Raw genomic sequence first — 20,226 nt, forward strand, 5'->3', positions numbered from 1 at the left:
TTCAGTGCAATTAAGTTGGTTTTATTAAAGCTAATAATAAAATAAGTTACGGTATATATAAAATTACACTCATGTGTATAATAAGTAGAGGTGGGCAAATAGAAAGTTTCTAATAAATTTCCGTGAGAAAGTTTCTAGAAAATTTATCATGAATAAATTTCTATAGAAATTCAACTTTATTGTTATTCTATGGGATCCCCATATCTATAGTTATTGGAAATACTATAAATATATTAATGAGACATAATAATGTACATATAATATTATACAAATGGGATACCTATATAAATAAGTATAATTATCCAATAATAATCAGTTTTGTAAAATTTTATTCATCATTTTATTATATTATAGTTAAATATAATTAACTATAATTAATTTTTACTTTAATTAATAATTAAAATACTAGTAATAATAATGGTACAAGATAAAAAATATTGAAATAACAAAATTAAAATGGGGATCCCATAGATAGAAATTTCTTTTAGAAACTTTCTAGAAATTTCTCTATTATTTTATAAATTTCTCTTTTTTACCAATACTAGATTAATCACACTATTGTTATGTCAGTATAATAAATTATAATGTTATAATCATAATAAATACTGTAGTTATTTTATAATGTCGATATGTTTTATTTATTGCTGTAAAAAATACAGTCTTAATACTGTTTACATAACTAGTTAGTCGACATAACTAACCTGGAATTTAATTGCATTATTTGCATAATACAGATATTTTATGTTTACTTTGTAATAACATAATATTTTTTTAATGTATTGTATAATTCAGAACAATATTATAAATTTCATTTACTTTTTTGTTACTAAACAGAATATATTTCTAAATATAATCATTTTTCATAATTATAGTGTTCATGAATATACGATAGTTAATATAAATGTAATTTTTCAAATTTTTACTAAAGGAATCTTGTTGAAATATATAAACATTATTAATGTTTGAAATGCAGATAATAGATAATTTTTATTAAACAAATAGAAAATCAAATAAATCAAATATAAATTATAATAAATAATAAAATAAATTGAAAATTTTTACAAGTTATCAAAATAGTATTATTAATTTTTTTTATATAATCAATATTTTATATTTAATAAAATGATTTAAAATAAAAAATTAATTATTAAAATATTGTATAAACAAATACGTTATAATTTGAAGTACCTATACATTGTAAGTAAAATTAAATAAAAAATATACAATATAATATTACTTTATTAAAAAATTAATACTATACATTAATACAGTTATTAATCATGTATAAGTTTAATAAAACATAATAAATATTCAAATTTATAATATTTATTCACATAAAATATTTTGTATAATCACGTTATTAAAAATTTTATAAAATAGAAATCTTTGTGCAAATATTTAATGAGTGCAACAAAATAACATTATAATCGATTTTTTCATTATATATACTGTAAATACAACATAACATAAATTATTGAAACTCTTTTAGAAATACAATTTGAATTTAACTATTTATTCTAAATTAAAGTTTTTTTTGTTATAAAATAATATTTACAAAATTTTACAAAATGTCAATTTTATTAGAAAAATGTCAATTATTTATATAATAAATTTGTTTTATATATTGTTAAGAATCTGTAAAAAGTATTCAATTAAAATTTAACAAACAAAATATAATTTACTCAGGTCATATACGATATTGTTAATATAATGTTCAAAATATAGACATTTTATATATTTAAAAACATAAATAGTTATTATTTTAGCAATTTATTATATACAATATATTATGTATATATAATATTATATATATTATTGTGTGATAAAAAATAATAGAAACAATTTTTTATTAGTGAAGTATATTTCCAATAAGATGGCAAATATATTGACATTATCTAAAAAATAAGTCAAAATTTTAGATCATTATTTATAACAATAAAACTATATAATTGTTATAACAAACGACAAGAAAATTAACTTTTTATATCAATATTAACGGCACTTTATTTCTTTTTTTTTTAAATATGTTTTTTTTGAAAACAAAAATTAAGAACTAATGGACGGGATACTTTTCATTTAGAATAAAAAATATTGATTTATATTAATAGAAATATTTTTGATACTAGTTTACTATTGTTATGTTCCCCAATACTATTAGACTTTGTTTTAATATAGAGTTAGAGTTAAAAATATATTAAATTCAAAATAGGCTACAAATTTTTCGTAGTTAATCTATATCCATGTTTTCCACATCATTTCCTATAGTATACAATAATACTATAATATATAATAATAACAACATTATTATTAATGATTAATATTAAACTGAATTGTAATTTAAGATACAGTACTATATATAAGTTTATGTTTGTTCACTGCATTTGTTCACTGAATCCTTAAGATTGCAATAAAATTGAGTGAATTTTCTGACATATCCGGCACTGAAGTCATTTTCGTCAAAAACAAAGGCATAGTTCTCGTCGATCTCAATCTCATTGCTTATCATAAAAGTTAAACCATTTTGTGACTTATTATTACAATTAATATTATCATTACTGTTATTATTAGAGGTATCGTTGAATTCAAAGCCATTTATATCGATCTCCATTCCGTCCCTTTTGGGCGCATATATTAAACTCAAGACATCATCTTTAGATTCAATCTTAATTGAGTTTTTGCTATTTTTTGTTAATTTTAACTTAATTTTTGCCGGATTCAGATCCACTTTAATCTCTACTAATTTGTTAATAAGTCGGAAATAGTTTATAAAATTATTATTGACTTCATCATAGTTGCAGTTATTAGTCAACTGATCCAAGTCCTTACGCTTTGACGTATTTTTTATTAAATTAATAGCTATATAACTAAAGTGAAAGTTTACAAAACTAGGCGCCTGTTTGAGGTATAGACAGTTACGGAACAGATTAATCCTATTCGGTATCAAATTGATGATAAACACCCTTTCCTTAGAGTCCACTGCGAGCTTATCTATTTCTTTTGTGATCAAACTCAAGATCCAGCTATTAGTGATAACATTTGCGTATAACAACATTTTTGTCTTCAGATCGTCAACAGAGCTAATGGTAAAAGTCTTGACATTTGCATCGGACAGACTCTTATTGTGTCCGTTATGTTCGGATATATTATCCATTTCATTATTATTGTTATTTTTATGTAATTTATTGGTTAAAGTGATGGGACTGATCATTGACTTATCTTGTGTTAGTTTTTTGATACGTTTGCCTAAATTGTCCATGATCAATTGTTCCACATCTATATAGTGATAGGCAATGTTCTCAGAGTCGGCTACACTCTCGTATTGTTGTAATAACTGCCAAATAAACTCTCCCTTATTAGATCCCGAACCACCTAAATATTAATATTCATATTTCAATAATATTCCTAATTATAAATAATTATATTCCTAATTATCATAAAATTATATTTTCAAATAACAAAATAATATTCTGTAATTTAATATTTAAATTGAATATATAATAAAATATAATAATAATAAACCACACTAATAACTTTTCTCTAAATCATTAAATAAACTACATTTGCATTAAATTGCATAACAACATAAAAACATTCAATTGTTTACATTAAATATGCACTTTTTGTATTATTTATTTGATAGAAATAAAAATGTTTTTAATATATATTAGCATTTAGATATAATATTGTATAATAAATTATTTTGTAGTAAAAGTATCAAAAACTTAGACCAGACATAAAAATATAATAGATATTAGTATTATATAAATATTATAGAATAACATCTATTATATAAATATTATAGAATAACATCTATTATAAAATATGTAAAAAATTAGTAATAAAAAGCATTGCAATTAACTAATGATTGGAAAACTAAACACAAAACTTTTGTATTTAACTAATAATTATAAATTAATTTTAATATAATAATAATAAGCAATAAATACAAACCAAATATGAAAATACACTTTGGATTTGGATTATCTTCATTAGCAAAGTATAAACTTAGACTATGTATGTCCACGACTTCAATATTAACAGATGAAATGTTTTTAGTTGAATCAATGATACGCTTATGTACTTTACTGATCGCACAACCCATTGTCGACAGAAGTGCTCCACAGGTGATCAAAAAATGTCTTTAAATAAAATTGTTAGTATTATAGATGAGATCAAGCATTAGTCTCTGATCCGCGAAGTCGTGTCTATTCAGTTGAATCAATAAACTGACAACAATTGTGTCATTTGTAAGCTCTCTATCAGTAAAATTCATTGTCGTATAAAACGAAATCATCGGTTATTATATTATATTAAATCGTGAAAACCTTTTTTCATGTCTTTATAAATACTCCAACTTTGTTGCCACTCGTATAGCATATTATACAGTATAGTACAGTATATACCAGTGCTCTCTCGCTATTCGCCACTACTCTTAGTCTTGAATTACGGTTCAATCGATCGATCAAAAGTTAAGTTCAAATACAAAGATTATCCCAAACAGACTGACTGACTGACTGCCTATCAAACACATAATACATACAACACTAAAGTGACAATTTTGTTGACTTTTAGTTTCAATCAAATTTATATTAATTTTTATCTACTTTTATGAAATGTTCAAATGTCATAAAATTCAAATCAATATAATAAGTAATAAAATAACCCTAAAATATAATATATGCAGTTATATGCTATCATTATTTTTAATAAATCTATTTCTTCCAAATTAATGCACTGTTTGTTGCATACATTATGATAACCATAGTTTTGAGTTACAAATATTAATTAAAGATTTTGTCAGGAAATTAATATATTTTAATAAAAATGCATTATTTTAAATACAAGAAATTTTTGACTATAATTTTCTTTTAGATTATTTTATTGATTAAAATAATTTTAATAATGTTTAATAAATTAATAAATAGAAGAAAACCATGAAAATTAGTTGAAATTTAACAATAAGACTTATGAATACATTGTTATTATTATATTTTACAAATTATTTCATATTTTATCATTTAAAAAAATAATTATTTATTTTATCCTATTTTACAAATTTCTTAAAAACAAAAAATTTTAAGTAATTTAGAATATAAACTTTAAAAAATATAATTCACTAAAAATATTATAATAATAATAAATTCTAAGTTATAAGATTAACATAGCATAAGGTATAACAATACAGTAATAATAATTTTTAAAAATTGTTTTTAATAAATGCATAAACACATAATTAATATAATTGTATTTTATATTTAACATTCAAAATAGATATAAAATTTATATATACATGGTAATTAATTTAATAATTAAAATTTTACAACTAATTTTAAGTGAAATAAACTTTTCTGACACAAACTTTTTTTCTATAAAAATTCTGTAATATTCCGTAATTAAAAATAATTTTTTCATCTAATGGCTTAACATTAATAAAGTAGTTTTATCTGACAAATACTGTAAGTATAGAAAAAGTAAACACTTGAAAATTAGTTGAATATTTGTAAATATCGTATATTAAATTTCTAGTGAATAGACTAATTATGCTGAAAACCCATGCAAATGCTATAAAGTACTCCAACATAATTACCCAATATATTTAATATAAATAATACTAAATATTTATCTAAATTATATAAACCACAAAATATATTACTTTATGGTTTTTAAAAATTGCCAGTAATTTAAATATATCTTAATTTATTAATTAATCAATTTATCTCAAATAACATTATAAAAGAGTAAGTTATTACTGTACGTGCAATACATAGAAATATACCGGTACTACCAAAAGCTTGAAAATCAATACAATAAATAATATCCATTAATGACAATAAATTGATTGTCTCTGTAAATGAACATCAATTATATACAGTACGATAAATGTAACTAAAATGTAACTAAAATATATTTATTACATAATTATATTGATTGCAAATGAGTTTAACAATTAATAAAAGATATTTGTTATGACTTTAAAACAATGAAATCTTTTCAAATAGCAATTACTTGTGTTTAGTTTTCTGTTTATTATTCATAATATCTTTATTTCTGACCACTGGTTGTCTACTAATACTAGATTTCTCATCATTTCTGTTAAAACCCTTATTTTGAAATGTTTTCATTTTTTTCTTAAATTTATCGATGTTTACATTTGATGACTCAATTTGTGAGTTAGACTTGTCATTAGGTGCCTCTTCTGGAGGAATAAACGGTGCGTTTCGGCGCTCCTGTCGTTTCACTTCTGCAGAAACTTTTTTCTCAAACTTTTCCTTCATTTTCTTAGCTTTCATTTCATTGTCTTTAAGGAAATACTCTCCAGAAGCCAATTGTTTATCAATTTTGCTATCAGTTTGTGGCGGAGGGAATGGTGTGTAATCCTTCTTAGTCTTGTTTTTAATAACCTTTGGTTGTTTACGTTTCGACAAAGTCTTTGACTTATAGTGTGGTAAAAATCGATCCCAACTTTCGTTCTTGAGTTTGGGATCTTTAGCTAATTCCCTTTTAATCATCAATGCTTTGATATTATATACTGGATGTATATTTTTCATTGTATCGATCACTATCTTCCTCACGTGTTGTAATCCTTTGTGCGGTCCAATTGCAGATACAGTTGTTCCCTGAACTAAGACATAACAATTGGTTAACAATTCGATGGCCTTCAAAGTTGATCCGTTGGGTCCAATAAGTCGTTGTCTTCGTTTAACAAATCGTTCCTTATTTCTGACCAAAGTTCCGATTTTAATGATATCACTCGTCACTTCATCCGCCAGCACTTTGATCGCATGTTCGTAGGGAACACTTCTGGCCAATAATTTTATAACATCTCTGGCTTTAATAATAATATACGGATCCCATGTCTGTCGAGTGGTGGCCACAGTCATCGATCCTTCAATCAGATCCAACTCAGCTTTAATGTTGTTTTCATTCAACACTTCTTTGATCAGTGGAAAGCATTCCGTTATGTATTTTTCGCGATATTTCGGAAAAAGTGTAGCAAAAGAGCTTTCGACCAAAATTCCCGATTTGTTGTCATCTTTAGTAAACTTCGGTATCTCTATAGCCCATGGATTGGACACAAACTCGGCTACAATTTGAATCAATCAATTAATCATTAATATTATATCAAATATAAAGTCAAAACTTACCGTTTGGTGAATCGTTGGCCATTATATATAATCTGTGGTCAAATGTTTTAATAATAGTAAATACAAAACATAACAAACAAATTGCAATCAAAACTTAAATTATTTATAATATAATATATAAGTCAAGTGTTGTATCAAATCATAGAAAACGTGATTTTTATAGACATATGTTATAAATATATTTTCTAATGGATTACAAGTGATGTCACTCCAGTCGATACCAATGTTGCCATTGATTTGCATTGAAATGTATTGAAAACAATGCAAATCTATATCTGCATTAATATAACTTTATAGACTGTTTGCTATTAAAGTCTATGGAAAATGTCAACAATTGGCACCAATTTGTGCGCCTAAAGTGTATCCGTCTCTATGGACGCCAACTGTTTGGAAACCAATGAAATTGTTTGAAATGTGAGACACACTGTATGTATGTATTGTCTCTGTGTTTGTGAACTCACTGTTGTTGTTGTGTCTCAAACATGGCGTTCACTTAAATGATTTGTTTTATGTTTGGAATTGATATGAAATTAACGATTTGAATGCCATTTAAACAACTATTTAATCAACAAATTTGTGTACATTTAATGAGTGACACAAACAATGAACTATTGATTGATTGGACGCATCCATCAACTAATGGTATGTTATTTTTGATGACAATATATTCATTCAATTAATATATTATGTATTGAATTATGTGTCGATTGTTTCAAACAATTGTCATTTTTTCAATACATTTAACATTAATATCCAATTGATTGTCGATTATGTCCTTATCATTGATTATACAATGATATGAATGGTGTTGTGGATCAACTCATGTGATGATATTGTTGACCATTAATTAATTGATTAACCATTTGATGCCATATTGATGTAAATATTAATCACATTTTATAATTATAATTAATTGCAATTAATTATATGATTATAAATTGATTAATTGATGATATCATATGTTTATATATCATATATATATATATATATGAAGATTATATTGATTTTTATTTTGTTTATTTTTGTATCAAAAAATGGCTACAAATATAGTTATAGTTAAAGCATTTAAATGCCATTTAAATGTTTGTGTTATTTGTTAAGTCGTCAATAGTTAATGTTTTGATTGATTATTGTTTACAACACTGTATTTTTTGAATTAAGTTACAATTATATGGTAAATACATTATAGTTAATATCGATTTAGACAATTAAGGTTTTATATTTTAAATAAATGAATAATACATTTTGATAACATTTTACTATTAAAATTGTAGTTTACATTGAAATTTGCAATTAATTATTAAGTAATACTTGATATCTGCGAAAATAAAATTAACATAAATATCAAGCATTGAGTTTTGCAATGACTTGTTTGCTGTGATTTTATGTGAAAAACAAAGTGATTAGTGTTTTCATAGTATGTTTGGCAACGGATGTATGACTTAAGCATTGAATAGTTGGCCACAAATGCCGACATAAGACTACATCCGTTGCCAACACTTGTCGACCCTTTTTTTACAAAGCATTTGTTTCACAGACATTGTTATCGCCCTTAAAAAGTAGTGACTTCTTAGTCCAGATCTCGACCCAACCCATGAGTGACACATTTTCTTATTGTTGAAGTTGTAGTTTAGGTGCCATACGAGGCATAACCTCATTGTTTTGTATAATGTCTTAGAGCTGATGATAATCTATTTTGATATATACTTTTTATAGATTAATTGCAAATATTATATATAATGTTTGAAATTAGCAATTAGTTGTATTGTATGAATAAATAACATTTCATTAACTATAGAAATATTTATAATATTTGACGACATTTCAATGATATACTTTATATGTGATTTCACTGATTTGATACAATGCTTATATAAATTATCTATGAATGGTATGATATCGAGGAAGAGGTATGGGTTTAAATAGTGTTGTATATATTCAATGAACCACCAAATACTTGTATACATTGCACACTAATTCCACTATAATTTATAGTGAATACCAGTCCTAATGTCCACTTTCCTGGAGTTTATAGTTTGACACAACCTTAATGTTGATTTGCAATGTCTTGAAGGCAAACAAACAATGATTACACTATTGAAACAACAATACCTACGAAAGCAGATAATACTATAGATATCTACTCGGTTTACATTGAGGTTATTGCGATGATTATACAATGAATATGATATATTGTTGATAAATATGGTTAATGCATATAAATTGATGTAAATTGTCTATTACTGTGTACTACTATCTATGTTCATGTCTAACAAATGTCATAAGTATTGATTAAAAATAGTTTTATCAGATTTTATATACAATACATGTGATTTGTCTGTATAACTAAAATGTGTAAAGAATTTTATACAATAATTTTATATTAGAAATCGATAAGAAAAGAATATATTTGTATTAATTATTATCAATAATAGTATACTATATATGATATTATAGTTTTAGTGATGCCATCAGTTATTATGACCTGTTTTTCTATTACAATACAATATTCACGTGTTTGTGCTGTTGATTGCCATTCATTACATGTTTCACATGAGTAATAGCACACACATATAAAACCAACGGTTCCAATGGTTGCGTCTATTTAAACAATACTGTGATGACAAACCACTACATTTGTTTAGACCCAACCATACTATACATGTTTTATATGTTATTTAAACATTTTTAAAATCATTTGACTTAACTTCAAAAATATTTTTTATATTTGTACAGTATATAAATATAACATATTTTCAGCTGAACACGTTTGTATTGATTTTACTTTTAATATAACATTTGGTAATAAATTTAATTAACTATAATTTATGTTTAATTTTTCGAGTCAATTTGTTTTTAATTGATGCCTATTTATTGCAATTAATGGGGTAACCAAACTAACCTATGATTTAAATTACCCATATATTTATGTGATTTATATAAGTAATAAAACTTTAATGAAAAGTTATGATTATAGTCGACGGCATTCTAGGAATAGGGTGGAGGACAACACTATGCATATGTTTACTAATGATTTCATATAATATTGTTGTTGACTTGCATTTAGTAAATAAACTACAAAATAGGACATACATATGGAAACATAATTAACATGTATTTATAGTTTAGTTTAACTTAAATAAATGTAACCAACAGTTAATTTTATTGATTACTTTTTTATGCAAAATCTGCTTAATTTTACAATTTAATAGCATTATTATAAAAGTGACCACGCATGTTTTATTTAATTAATACGTCAGTTACTGTTATATTATAGAAATACGTATATATTATATTATGTCAAACATAATAATAATTATTATATACAGCATTATGTTTAGACACTTGTCGATAGTTGTTTTTACCCCTATATATATATATATATATATAAAGCACCTTTTCAAATTGGCTAATTTCAAAAATTAATTAATTTTATGTTTTGAAAATATAACTAATAATAGTAAGATATTAATGCATGCAATATATTTCGTAATATTTAATTTTCATTTTGCATTTTTATAAATTTTGCAATTTTTATTGTCTATTTAATTATGTCTAGAATCTCAATTGATTTTTAATATTGGACATATAATTTTTTTGAAGATTTTAATTATTATTACTATTTATGTTTCGACAATAAGATAACTACTATTAATAATTATATTTAATTATATTTTTACAGAATATAATGATTTCTGAATTCTAAATATAATGTAATTTAATAATTGAAAATTTATTATGAATTGAGGATAAATTGTAATATAAGCTAATTTGTTAAACTATAGAAACATGCAATAAATGAAATGGTGGTAATAAATAGTGAATAATATGTTAGTTTATGGTTAAACTTAATTATATGAGAAATTTAAGTAGTTTTTTGTTTCTACAATAGCATAATATTAAATTGAAAAGACAAATATCATTTGATTTGTAATTAATAATAAACTGATTGGTACTCAATGTTAAAATATGATATGAGAGGGACTTTTTGGTTGAGTTGGAAGTGTTTCTCAAAACATGTTGTCCTTCGGGTTGGTTACCAATAATGTAGTCAATTGTATAGACTGTGCCATTGGTTTGGCTATTATTTGCTTTACCGCTCTCTTGTCTCTTATATTGTCAGTGTTTGAGAACTGCTGTAATAAAAGCCATTCAATGATTGCATTGAACGCAAGGGAAGTCTGGGTTTCGTCTTTCCAGATGTGCGTCAAATGGTAGACATGGAGTGTATGTGCGCTTTAACTGCCACTACAGTCATTGAAATACAGTACTCGACTATAAATTGTTTGTTAAAAGTTTAGGGAAAGTCTGATTGTGTTGTGATAGACGACTATTCGCTGCAATCGACAGAATAGGTTTTTCTCTCTCATACCAAACCTCTCTATGTTTTCAACTGACTGGTTGTCGAAAATAATTTTGATTTTCACATATTTTTGTTATACCGTCGATAAACACATACTTAGACTTCGGCTTATACTCAAACAAATTATAAAAGACAAGCAATCAATTGAATAGTTATTATGAGAAACTAAATGATATGATATAAGTGTATATATTTGAAAAAATCATAATAACATAATCGGTGTTTATTTTAATTTTAAAGGCCGTCTTTGGTTGGAATGCTTGAAAAAGGCAACTCTTATTCAGGCAATACATATGATAATAGCATAAATTTGACGACATCTTCATCAACAAACACTTCAACACTGTCTTCATATTACCATAAGAAGAGACATTTAGATCACGTAATCGGAGAGTTGAACAGTGAATATAATGCCAACCAAGTGGAAGATATATCTTCCACAACCAGTTCCTCACGACAACAATTGTCAGACAATGTGCACAATGTGTTAGGACTGTCGGGTTTTGACACTCAGTCTACATATAATGGTCAATCATCATCTATACCGTCATCACCGCAACACATCCTGCAAAGTGTGCCGCAGAGTGGCAGTCATCACACGTTTATTCGCGCCTCCGCTATAAAGCTGTTGGACACCTATCAGGTTTGACATCTTATTGTTGTTTCTTTATATATCAATTTAGGACAACAAAGAGTTTATTTTATTGTTTGTATAATAGTTACCGCATTATTACAATATTTATCAATTTATTTATTTCAAGTTTATTTTAACCGATATTTTTATCATAACCTTCTCTTATGAATAGTTTTTTTTTTATAAAAATGAATACATTTTTATAGTGTTAACTATTGGTGAATGTGTTAGGAAAAGTTGTTTTAAGTGATATATTTTAAATGTCATTAATATATAAAACCCATTTTCATATATTGACAAATTTCCCAAATATTTAAGTACATTAAAATGATATTTTATTTGTAAATGAGTTTAAGGAAAGTGTTTTTTATTTTTGTTAAATAAGGAAAAGTAGTTACTTTACGAAACAATAACTAACAATAATGTAACTGTTATATGAAATATTAATTGAATTGCAAATGTTGTTAATTATAGCAGCGCTGTAGTACTAAAAGAAAATATAGTGATTTGGAGAATGCGAGTACCGGTGCGGCCAATCATTACAGTCAATCAAGTTCTCGACCGACAGGACTCGTCAATCGAAACAAAGCCCACATTTCTTCATCGCGTCGTCCGCTGGGACTCGACTCGACTCATACCAGAAATACTAACTTTTTATTAGGTGTACACTCGTCAACAACAACAGCAATCACGGCGCCCGCAACGTCTAAGGCCAGCTCCTCAAACAGCGAGGGCGACTACCAGCTCGTCCAGCATGAGGTGCTCCAGTCCGCCACCAATCACTATGAAGTTCTTGAGTTCCTCGGTAGAGGTACTTTTGGACAGGTGACCAAATGCTGGAAAAAGGGCACCAATGAGATAGTGGCCATCAAAATATTGAAGAATCATCCGTCATATGCTAGACAGGGACAGATCGAGGTGTCTATACTTCATAGACTCAGTCAGGAAAATGCAGACGAGGTATGAAAGCATTGCAATTTACATTTTATTATATTACTTACCATTGAATCTATGATTATTTCAGTGGAACTTTGTTCGGGCCTACGAGTGCTTCACACACAAGAACCACACATGTCTTGTGTTTGAAATGTTGGAACAGAATTTGTATGACTTCCTCAAGAATAACAAATTTAGTCCTTTGCCACTCAAATATATCCGTCCGATTCTACAACAAGTGTTGACTGCTTTGTTAAAACTTAAGGTATGACTTATTTGTTATATTTGCGATAATATTAAGCACACAGAAGACTATATAACTTAATGTTAAAATGTTTTGTAGAAAAACAATATGACATTTTGACAATTGTTCTTTAAATATTAATTTACATAATTTGCTAGAATATTAACATTTTGTCTGACTATAAAGTAATTGTTGATTATTAAAATTTAGTTAAATTAGTTTTTTTTCACAATTAATAATTAATTACTGACAAATAAGTTTATAAGTTGTTATGTATATAATGTATAGAATAATATAATAATTTTTGTATAAAAATAGATTTCAATAGAAATGACTCGTAGTTTTGCATTATTATAGCTTTAATCAATTGCGAGGCAAAAACATTGTGTTTATTGTTAATTTTCATCTAATGGTATACCAGTCACTTAAATGGCAGTCTTTATATGAAAAGCAGTTATTTGCACACAATATTTGTTGAACTAAATGCCAATGATTAAGACTATTGCCTATCTCATCAATATATTACTATTTAATGATTCACAAAGTTTTATATTATTGGCTAAAGTATTACTGTAATTGTAAAGATAGATGAGTTATATAGTGGACACAATGTTAAACATTTCAGTACAATAATGATAGTCTAATACTTGAATTTGATAAACAATTATTATTATTATTATAAATAGTTAGATTTGATAATTGAGTAATGATGTAATTGAATTGACAGCAACTGGGACTGATTCACGCCGACCTCAAACCCGAGAATATAATGTTATGCGATCCCGTGCGACACCCGTTTCGGTAAATAAAGTGATTTATGCGATAATCAATTATATGCTAACCTTAATGATTGATATTTATGTTTAGTGTGAAAGTTATTGATTTTGGCAGCGCTTCACATATATCCAAAGCTGTCTGTTCTACTTATCTTCAATCCCGATACTATAGGGCACCAGAGATTATATTAGGCCTTCCCTTTTGGTGAGTCCCTTAATTACAGTATGTCATTGTCATTATATAATTAAATAAATTATATCTTAAACAAAAATAGTGAAGCGATCGATATGTGGAGTTTGGGTTGTGTTATTGCTGAACTGTTTTTGGGTTGGCCTCTATATCCCGGTTCATCGGAATACGACCAAATCAGATATATAAGTCAAACACAGGGGTTGCCAAATGAGCATATGTTGAATCAGGCGACAAAGACAACCAGATTTTTCTATCGGGAAACAAATCCTAATTATCCCTTTTGGAGACTTAAAAGTCCTGAAGAACATGAGGCAGAAACAAACATTAAGTCAAAAGAAGCGCGAAAATACATATTTAATTGTTTGGATGACATGGCTCAGGTGAACGTTCCCACCGACCTCGAGGGCGCAGAATTGTTAGCCGAAAAGGCCGATAGACGAGAGTTTATCGATTTGTTGAAACGTATGCTAACATTAGATCAAGAAAGAAGAATAACACCCGGAGAAGCTTTAAATCATAACTTTGTGTCACTCAACCATTTGGCCGAATACGGGCACTGCTCTAACGTTCAGTCATCGGTTAAAATGATGGAAGTGTGTCGTAAACGGCCAACTAATACAAGTAATAATAATAATTATGATCACAACAGTAATCAAATGTCAACTATAATGAACAACTTTACTTCTTCAGGCAATGTGACGCTCTCTTTTAACAACCAATTGTCTGGTCTGTCAAACACTGCTTATCAGTTACATCCGGCAAACTTTTACCCGACAGCCGCAAGTCTTTCATCATCTCAAACTGCCTCACGTCTGGCCACAAATCAAAACAATGCCCGAACGGCTAATCAATATGCGGCTGCCGCTGCTAGAGCTGCAGCAGTGGCTGCAAATAATGATCCGTTTGGACAGTACACGTCCATACTTTGTCCGGCAGGTCCTTATCAAAGTTTAAACTCACCGGCAAAACATGTGATGACAATGGCAGCTGCTGTGGCCGGAGCACAGGCAGCTCAGTCTCAGACAGTACAACTTCAACCACCACTTATAACTCAAGTGACAGGCGGTCAACAATATGTTCCCGTATCTGTTGTCGAACAAAATGGTCGCCAAATGTTGTTGACAAATGCTGCTGCCGTTCAATCGGGTTGGCCATCAAACAGACAAATGTTTGCCGCAGTTCCGACTGCTTGGCAGCAATTCTCTACTCAAGCCGCTGGTCGCATACAACAGACAACAGCTGTACTTCCCGATTCTGATGCATGGAGTCGTTCACTTGTTTTAGACAGATCGACACTACTTCCAGAACAAGCGGCTGTATTACCGATGGAATTCCATGATCCGGCAGTTTATGACCACTTAAGATCAGAACGCAATTTAATTCAATCTCAAACAACATTTTCGGGTATGAGCGCACCCTGGGGTGTAATGGCTTGTGGCCAGCCATCTAATGCTCACCAATCGTCACACTATACATCCAATCAAAATCTAGTGCCCGCACACAACGCCTCGATTTTGGCGGCCATTTCCAGTTCAAAGCGAAATACAGGAGTTCAGTCAAAATCTATGAAATCAAAAGAGCATTTGTCACCCGTCAAGAAAAGGGTCAAAGAGTCGTCACCACCTAAATGGCAGGAGGTTTTAGGCCGACACGTAGAGTCAGGATATGGTGGGTCCATAAATCTGTGCACATCTAATGATAACACTCCTAATGCTAACGACACCAACAAAAATCTACATAAGGCGTCATTGATTCGCAATAATACCGGCGCCCATAAAATACATCAAACCATCACAATTGAAGACACGCCTTCACCTGCAGTCTCTGTCATTACAATCAGTGACTCAGAGGATTCAAATGAAAGATCGCCCATTTGGTAAACAATTTATTTTAATTATTTTATAACTATTTTTTATTTTATTTTTACTATAAAACATACAAATGATGACTTAATTAATGGGACGTAATTCAGATTGCATTACATTTTGCAAATGATGTTTCATTTGTTGTCTGATTTTTAAACACAATTAAGACTACAATTTTCATTGATTTTATTTAAAATTATTAATATTTTAATAAAATCCTATTTTTAACTAAAGCGTGTTTTTATATAAAATTTATTAATTACCGTAATATATATTTATACATATATATTATATAACCATAATTTACAATTGGCTTTTAAACTATAAAGACTAGAAACACATTTTAAGTAAATATATATAAATAAATAATATATATATATATATATATATATAAAGTTAAATCTAATATATAAATTAATATTTTAAATATCCTAAAAACAATTAGTAAATTTTAATTTATTTCTTATCTAAATATCTTAACAGTTATAAGAATACAACAGCAAAACTAAATGTACCTCAAAAACCAATATCACTGATAACACAGACAAATACAGTCTCAACTACCTGTGCCAGTGTGTTGACTCTGACCCCCGAAGATAATGACGATTGTGTCCAATATGGTGTTGCAACTCAAAGTCACAATATAGCTCCCATGAAGTCTTCGTCGGCCATATTTAGCAACTTTGGTATTCAATCTAATAGAGGACTTAGCCATTCATTGTCGTCATCAGCCATCACTAAAACATCAAGAATTGATATCAATTGTTTTACATTACCTGACTCTGACTCTGAAGGAAATCACAGTCCACTGAGACCTTTGCCTAACTTTACGAACTCAGTTATGTCGAAACTAATTAAACCCGAACCACATAAAGACAACGCATTGAGTACATCTCTTAATGACATTTCAAAATATGGTCACGAATTGACAAATGCATCACAAAAGAAGCGATTATTGGCCAAAGCCCAACATCAGGCACACATCCAAAACCTCAAACAACAAATACCACAAATTATGGTCACTAAACAAGAGGTGGTCTCCAGTGAAGATGAGGATTCATTGGCAGGACGTCTTAATTATACTAATGGTCAGATTTATCATAACAGTCAAAGCAGTTCCACATTAAACAGACGCCATAACGACTCACTGAATGCACAATATATGCGTCACTCGAAGATTGACAACTTAGAGGGAGAAAAGCTTATCAAATGTGCCGTTAGTCCAAACAGGGTATCAGTTGTTTACACTTAACATTATTATTTTTATTAAAGATTAAATATACCATAGTTATAATTCTAACATAATATTTATTCACACATTTTTTATATTATAGTCTATTTGCAATAGTTTTAATTAAGTTATATTTCAATTAGATTTACAATATTTTAAAATATAAAATTATGTTTATTTGATAGAGAGGTAATGGGAATTGTCGTACAGTTCATACGGGACACCATCACATGCCATCTGCACACTTGTCACCGGTACAACCAATTGGTCAATCACTATATTTAAGTGGATCAACCAATCCCGATATATATCGTGATTACTGTCATCCGACAGTTTACGTGACCTCAAATCTGAATCAGTCATATGTGACACAACCGCAGAAGTACGTGATAGCGCCTAACGCACCACAAAGCGGACCATTTGCACAATCGGTTGCCTCATTGCCGGCGCCACCACCGGCTCATCATCATCACAATAGTACACGTTCAGCAGTGGCCACTGCAGTCGGTTACGCGCCAACAGCCAGTCATCCACTGCCGGCGCACATACAGCAGACGCCTTCAGCTGTGACTGCAATGCCCTTACAGTTCGCCGGACAGACCGTCCCTCCCTATGGTTATAATATGTCATCCATTACATCAACCAAAGCTCCTTATCAACACTTGTATCAGATATTTGGTGATTAATCACTTGACATTAAATTTGATTTTTCATTTACTTATTATTATTATTCACATTATAATTTGTTTTGTTAATTATCATTATTTGAATCAAAATTACTTTAACACTAAAAAGAGACACAAAACGAGTTTTGTTTGAAATATTTATATATCAGACTATAATTAATCGATAAATGTGTTTCTCATTTGAGTGTGACTCTTAGTCTCAACTTTATATATAATTTAATAATTGATATTAAGTTAATTTTATTAATTGAAAATTTCCAGTCATTATTATCACTTATTATGATTATTAATAATATTATTATTGTTTATTTAATTAATTAGTAATTAGTTATTTTATATCGACACATAGTTTTTATATGTTTAATACTGTATCTTCATTGTATATTTTAGCGCTTGATTTAAACTATTGTCGGTTTATTGTTATATTATTCAGTATATATTGAAATCACATTAATATATTGATGTGAATAATAATAATTATTAAATTTATGGTTAAATATAAATTTGAGATTTAAGCACTATTTCTAAAATTACAACTAATCATTAACTATGCCTTTAAATTAATTAATGATTTTAAGCTTCAAACTAAACTAATGGTAAATTATATATATAATATTAGTAATTAAAAATTTTGTGACAGTAATTTTTGTTTTTATTATTTGACTAATACAAATAAAAATAAGGTAAAATTACTATAAAATTTTATTTTAGCAAAGTTATATATTTCATTGAAAATTTATTTACTATTGAAATATTTGACATTTAATAGATTTACTTTTCAGATATTTTAAAGCATAAAATGAATGCATTTTATCTAATTGTTATTTTATCGAATCATAACAACAAATGTTTGATTTACTGAAACATTTATTAGTTTTATAATTATTTGATAAAATCAAATAATGACATTCTGTATGAAATTTAAATATATCACTTATAACGGTTTAATAATAATTATATATAAAATGTTTATATTTCATATATTAAAATTCATTTTATATGAATTAATAAAATTTGATGATTAGTACAAAGTTTTTCTCAATTGAAATACAATGTACTCTTATTATTAGTTTTATCAAATTATTGAAAATTGAATAACTGTCACAATATTAGAATAATTATTAAATTGAAGAAATAGATAAATTCTTAATTGAATTTTATATTATATCAACAAAATAAATAATATTTTTGTTTAATATAAATTATATATATATTTATTAGAAATTTAAAAAATAGGTGTAATTAGTCGAGATTTAATAGAATTACTAAAATTTATAAATTATTATTTTAATTAAAGGTATATTTAATGATATACTTACTATATAGATATAAATTTGTATACTAATGAAAATTTATTTTCAATTTGATCATATACTCAGCTCATAATCTTTTTATGTTTAAAATACTAGTTTGTAACCAAATGTTCACAAAACAAGCAATTTATTATAAGTATGTTATAAATAAATCATATATTGAACACATTTTCCAGTAAACAAATTTAACAAATATATTAGTGTATCTCATATATATATATATATATATATATATATATATATATATTTATGTTATAATATTATTATTATTATTTAACTTATGTAGTTAACGGTAGAGCCATCATATTAATATGTTTGGCCACCGCTGACCAAAAGGGGATAAAAGCTGACAACAAAATCGACCGCAAAATCACTTCCGTTTGTGTCTTAGGTTTTATCTAACCATCACTTATGTCGAAGTGTTTGCGGCGATGTGTACATAGATATCATGTATTATTATTATATAATTATAATGATTAAATGTGGTATATTATAGCTATAAAGATAAGAAAATATATTTATTTAATAACTCATTTCTCAAATTATTATTGCAATATATAGTTTGATGTTGTTATTCGTGAGATTTATAATATTAAATGAATTTCTAAATTGAATGACAATTTCTATAATAGTAATTTGATATATTTTTATGATAATACAAATAACATTACAAAAAAAACATTTAAACTTTTATCCTTATTCTCTAAACTCATGTTTATATAATGCGAACAATTTTTGTATCATTTTTTTTAATTTTCAAAACATTTTAAAATTTTCTTTTCTTTCAATATAATTTGCTATAATTACTATTTATCAAAATTAATTAATTGTTTTCACGTT

At 27.1% G+C, this 20,226-nt stretch overlaps 2 protein-coding genes across 4 annotated transcripts; one reads left to right on the forward strand and one right to left on the reverse strand.

Annotated features, from left to right (window-relative positions):
- Positions 1-5,790: 5,790 nt before the first annotated feature.
- Positions 5,791-7,306, reverse strand: LOC128951993 (KRR1 small subunit processome component homolog). Its single transcript, XM_054297312.1, has 2 exons — positions 7,146-7,306; positions 5,791-7,084 (listed from the first exon to the last, which is right to left on the reverse strand). Exons 1-2 carry the CDS (start codon positions 7,165-7,167, stop codon positions 6,003-6,005), a joined length of 1,104 nt encoding a protein of 367 aa, XP_054153287.1. The 5' UTR covers positions 7,168-7,306; the 3' UTR covers positions 5,791-6,002.
- Positions 7,307-7,569: 263 nt separating this feature from the next.
- Positions 7,570-18,306, forward strand: LOC128952990 (homeodomain-interacting protein kinase 2-like). 3 transcript variants are annotated; one of them, XM_054298474.1, is made up of 10 exons: positions 7,571-7,787; positions 11,749-12,151; positions 12,617-13,102; positions 13,167-13,343; positions 14,050-14,123; positions 14,190-14,303; positions 14,374-14,912; positions 14,982-16,167; positions 16,640-17,387; positions 17,573-18,304. In XM_054298474.1, exons 2-10 carry the CDS (start codon positions 11,765-11,767, stop codon positions 18,071-18,073), a joined length of 4,212 nt encoding a protein of 1,403 aa, XP_054154449.1. In that variant the 5' UTR covers positions 7,571-7,787; positions 11,749-11,764; the 3' UTR covers positions 18,074-18,304. The 3 variants fall into 3 exon arrangements, with proteins under 3 accessions (XP_054154448.1, XP_054154447.1, XP_054154449.1); XM_054298473.1 differs by having other exon boundaries at positions 7,570-7,787; positions 12,620-13,102; positions 14,374-16,167; positions 17,573-18,306; XM_054298472.1 differs by having other exon boundaries at positions 7,570-7,787; positions 14,374-16,167.
- Positions 18,307-20,226: the final 1,920 nt, after the last annotated feature.

Source organism: Oppia nitens, unplaced genomic scaffold (assembly GCF_028296485.1).
Source record: "Oppia nitens isolate AA-2021 unplaced genomic scaffold, nextdenovo-longstitch-racon4-pilon3 scaffold1_pilon_pilon_pilon, whole genome shotgun sequence".
In the NCBI taxonomy this organism is placed as follows: Eukaryota; Metazoa; Arthropoda; class Arachnida; order Sarcoptiformes; family Oppiidae; genus Oppia; species Oppia nitens.

Coding starts and splice junctions, on each gene's coding strand:
- LOC128952990 (XM_054298472.1), top strand. CDS start 11,765: ATGCTTGAAAAAGGCAACTCTTATTCAGGCAATACATATGATAATAGC. Junction 14,124..14,189: donor CCCGTGCGACACCCGTTTCG/GTAAATAAAGTG, acceptor ATTTATGTTTAG/TGTGAAAGTTATTGATTTTG. Junction 17,388..17,572: donor GTGCCGTTAGTCCAAACAGG/GTATCAGTTGTT, acceptor TTTATTTGATAG/AGAGGTAATGGGAATTGTCG.
- LOC128951993 (XM_054297312.1), bottom strand. CDS start 7,167: ATGGCCAACGATTCACCAAACG. Junction 7,085..7,145: donor GGCCAACGATTCACCAAACG/GTAAGTTTTGAC, acceptor TTCAAATTGTAG/CCGAGTTTGTGTCCAATCCA.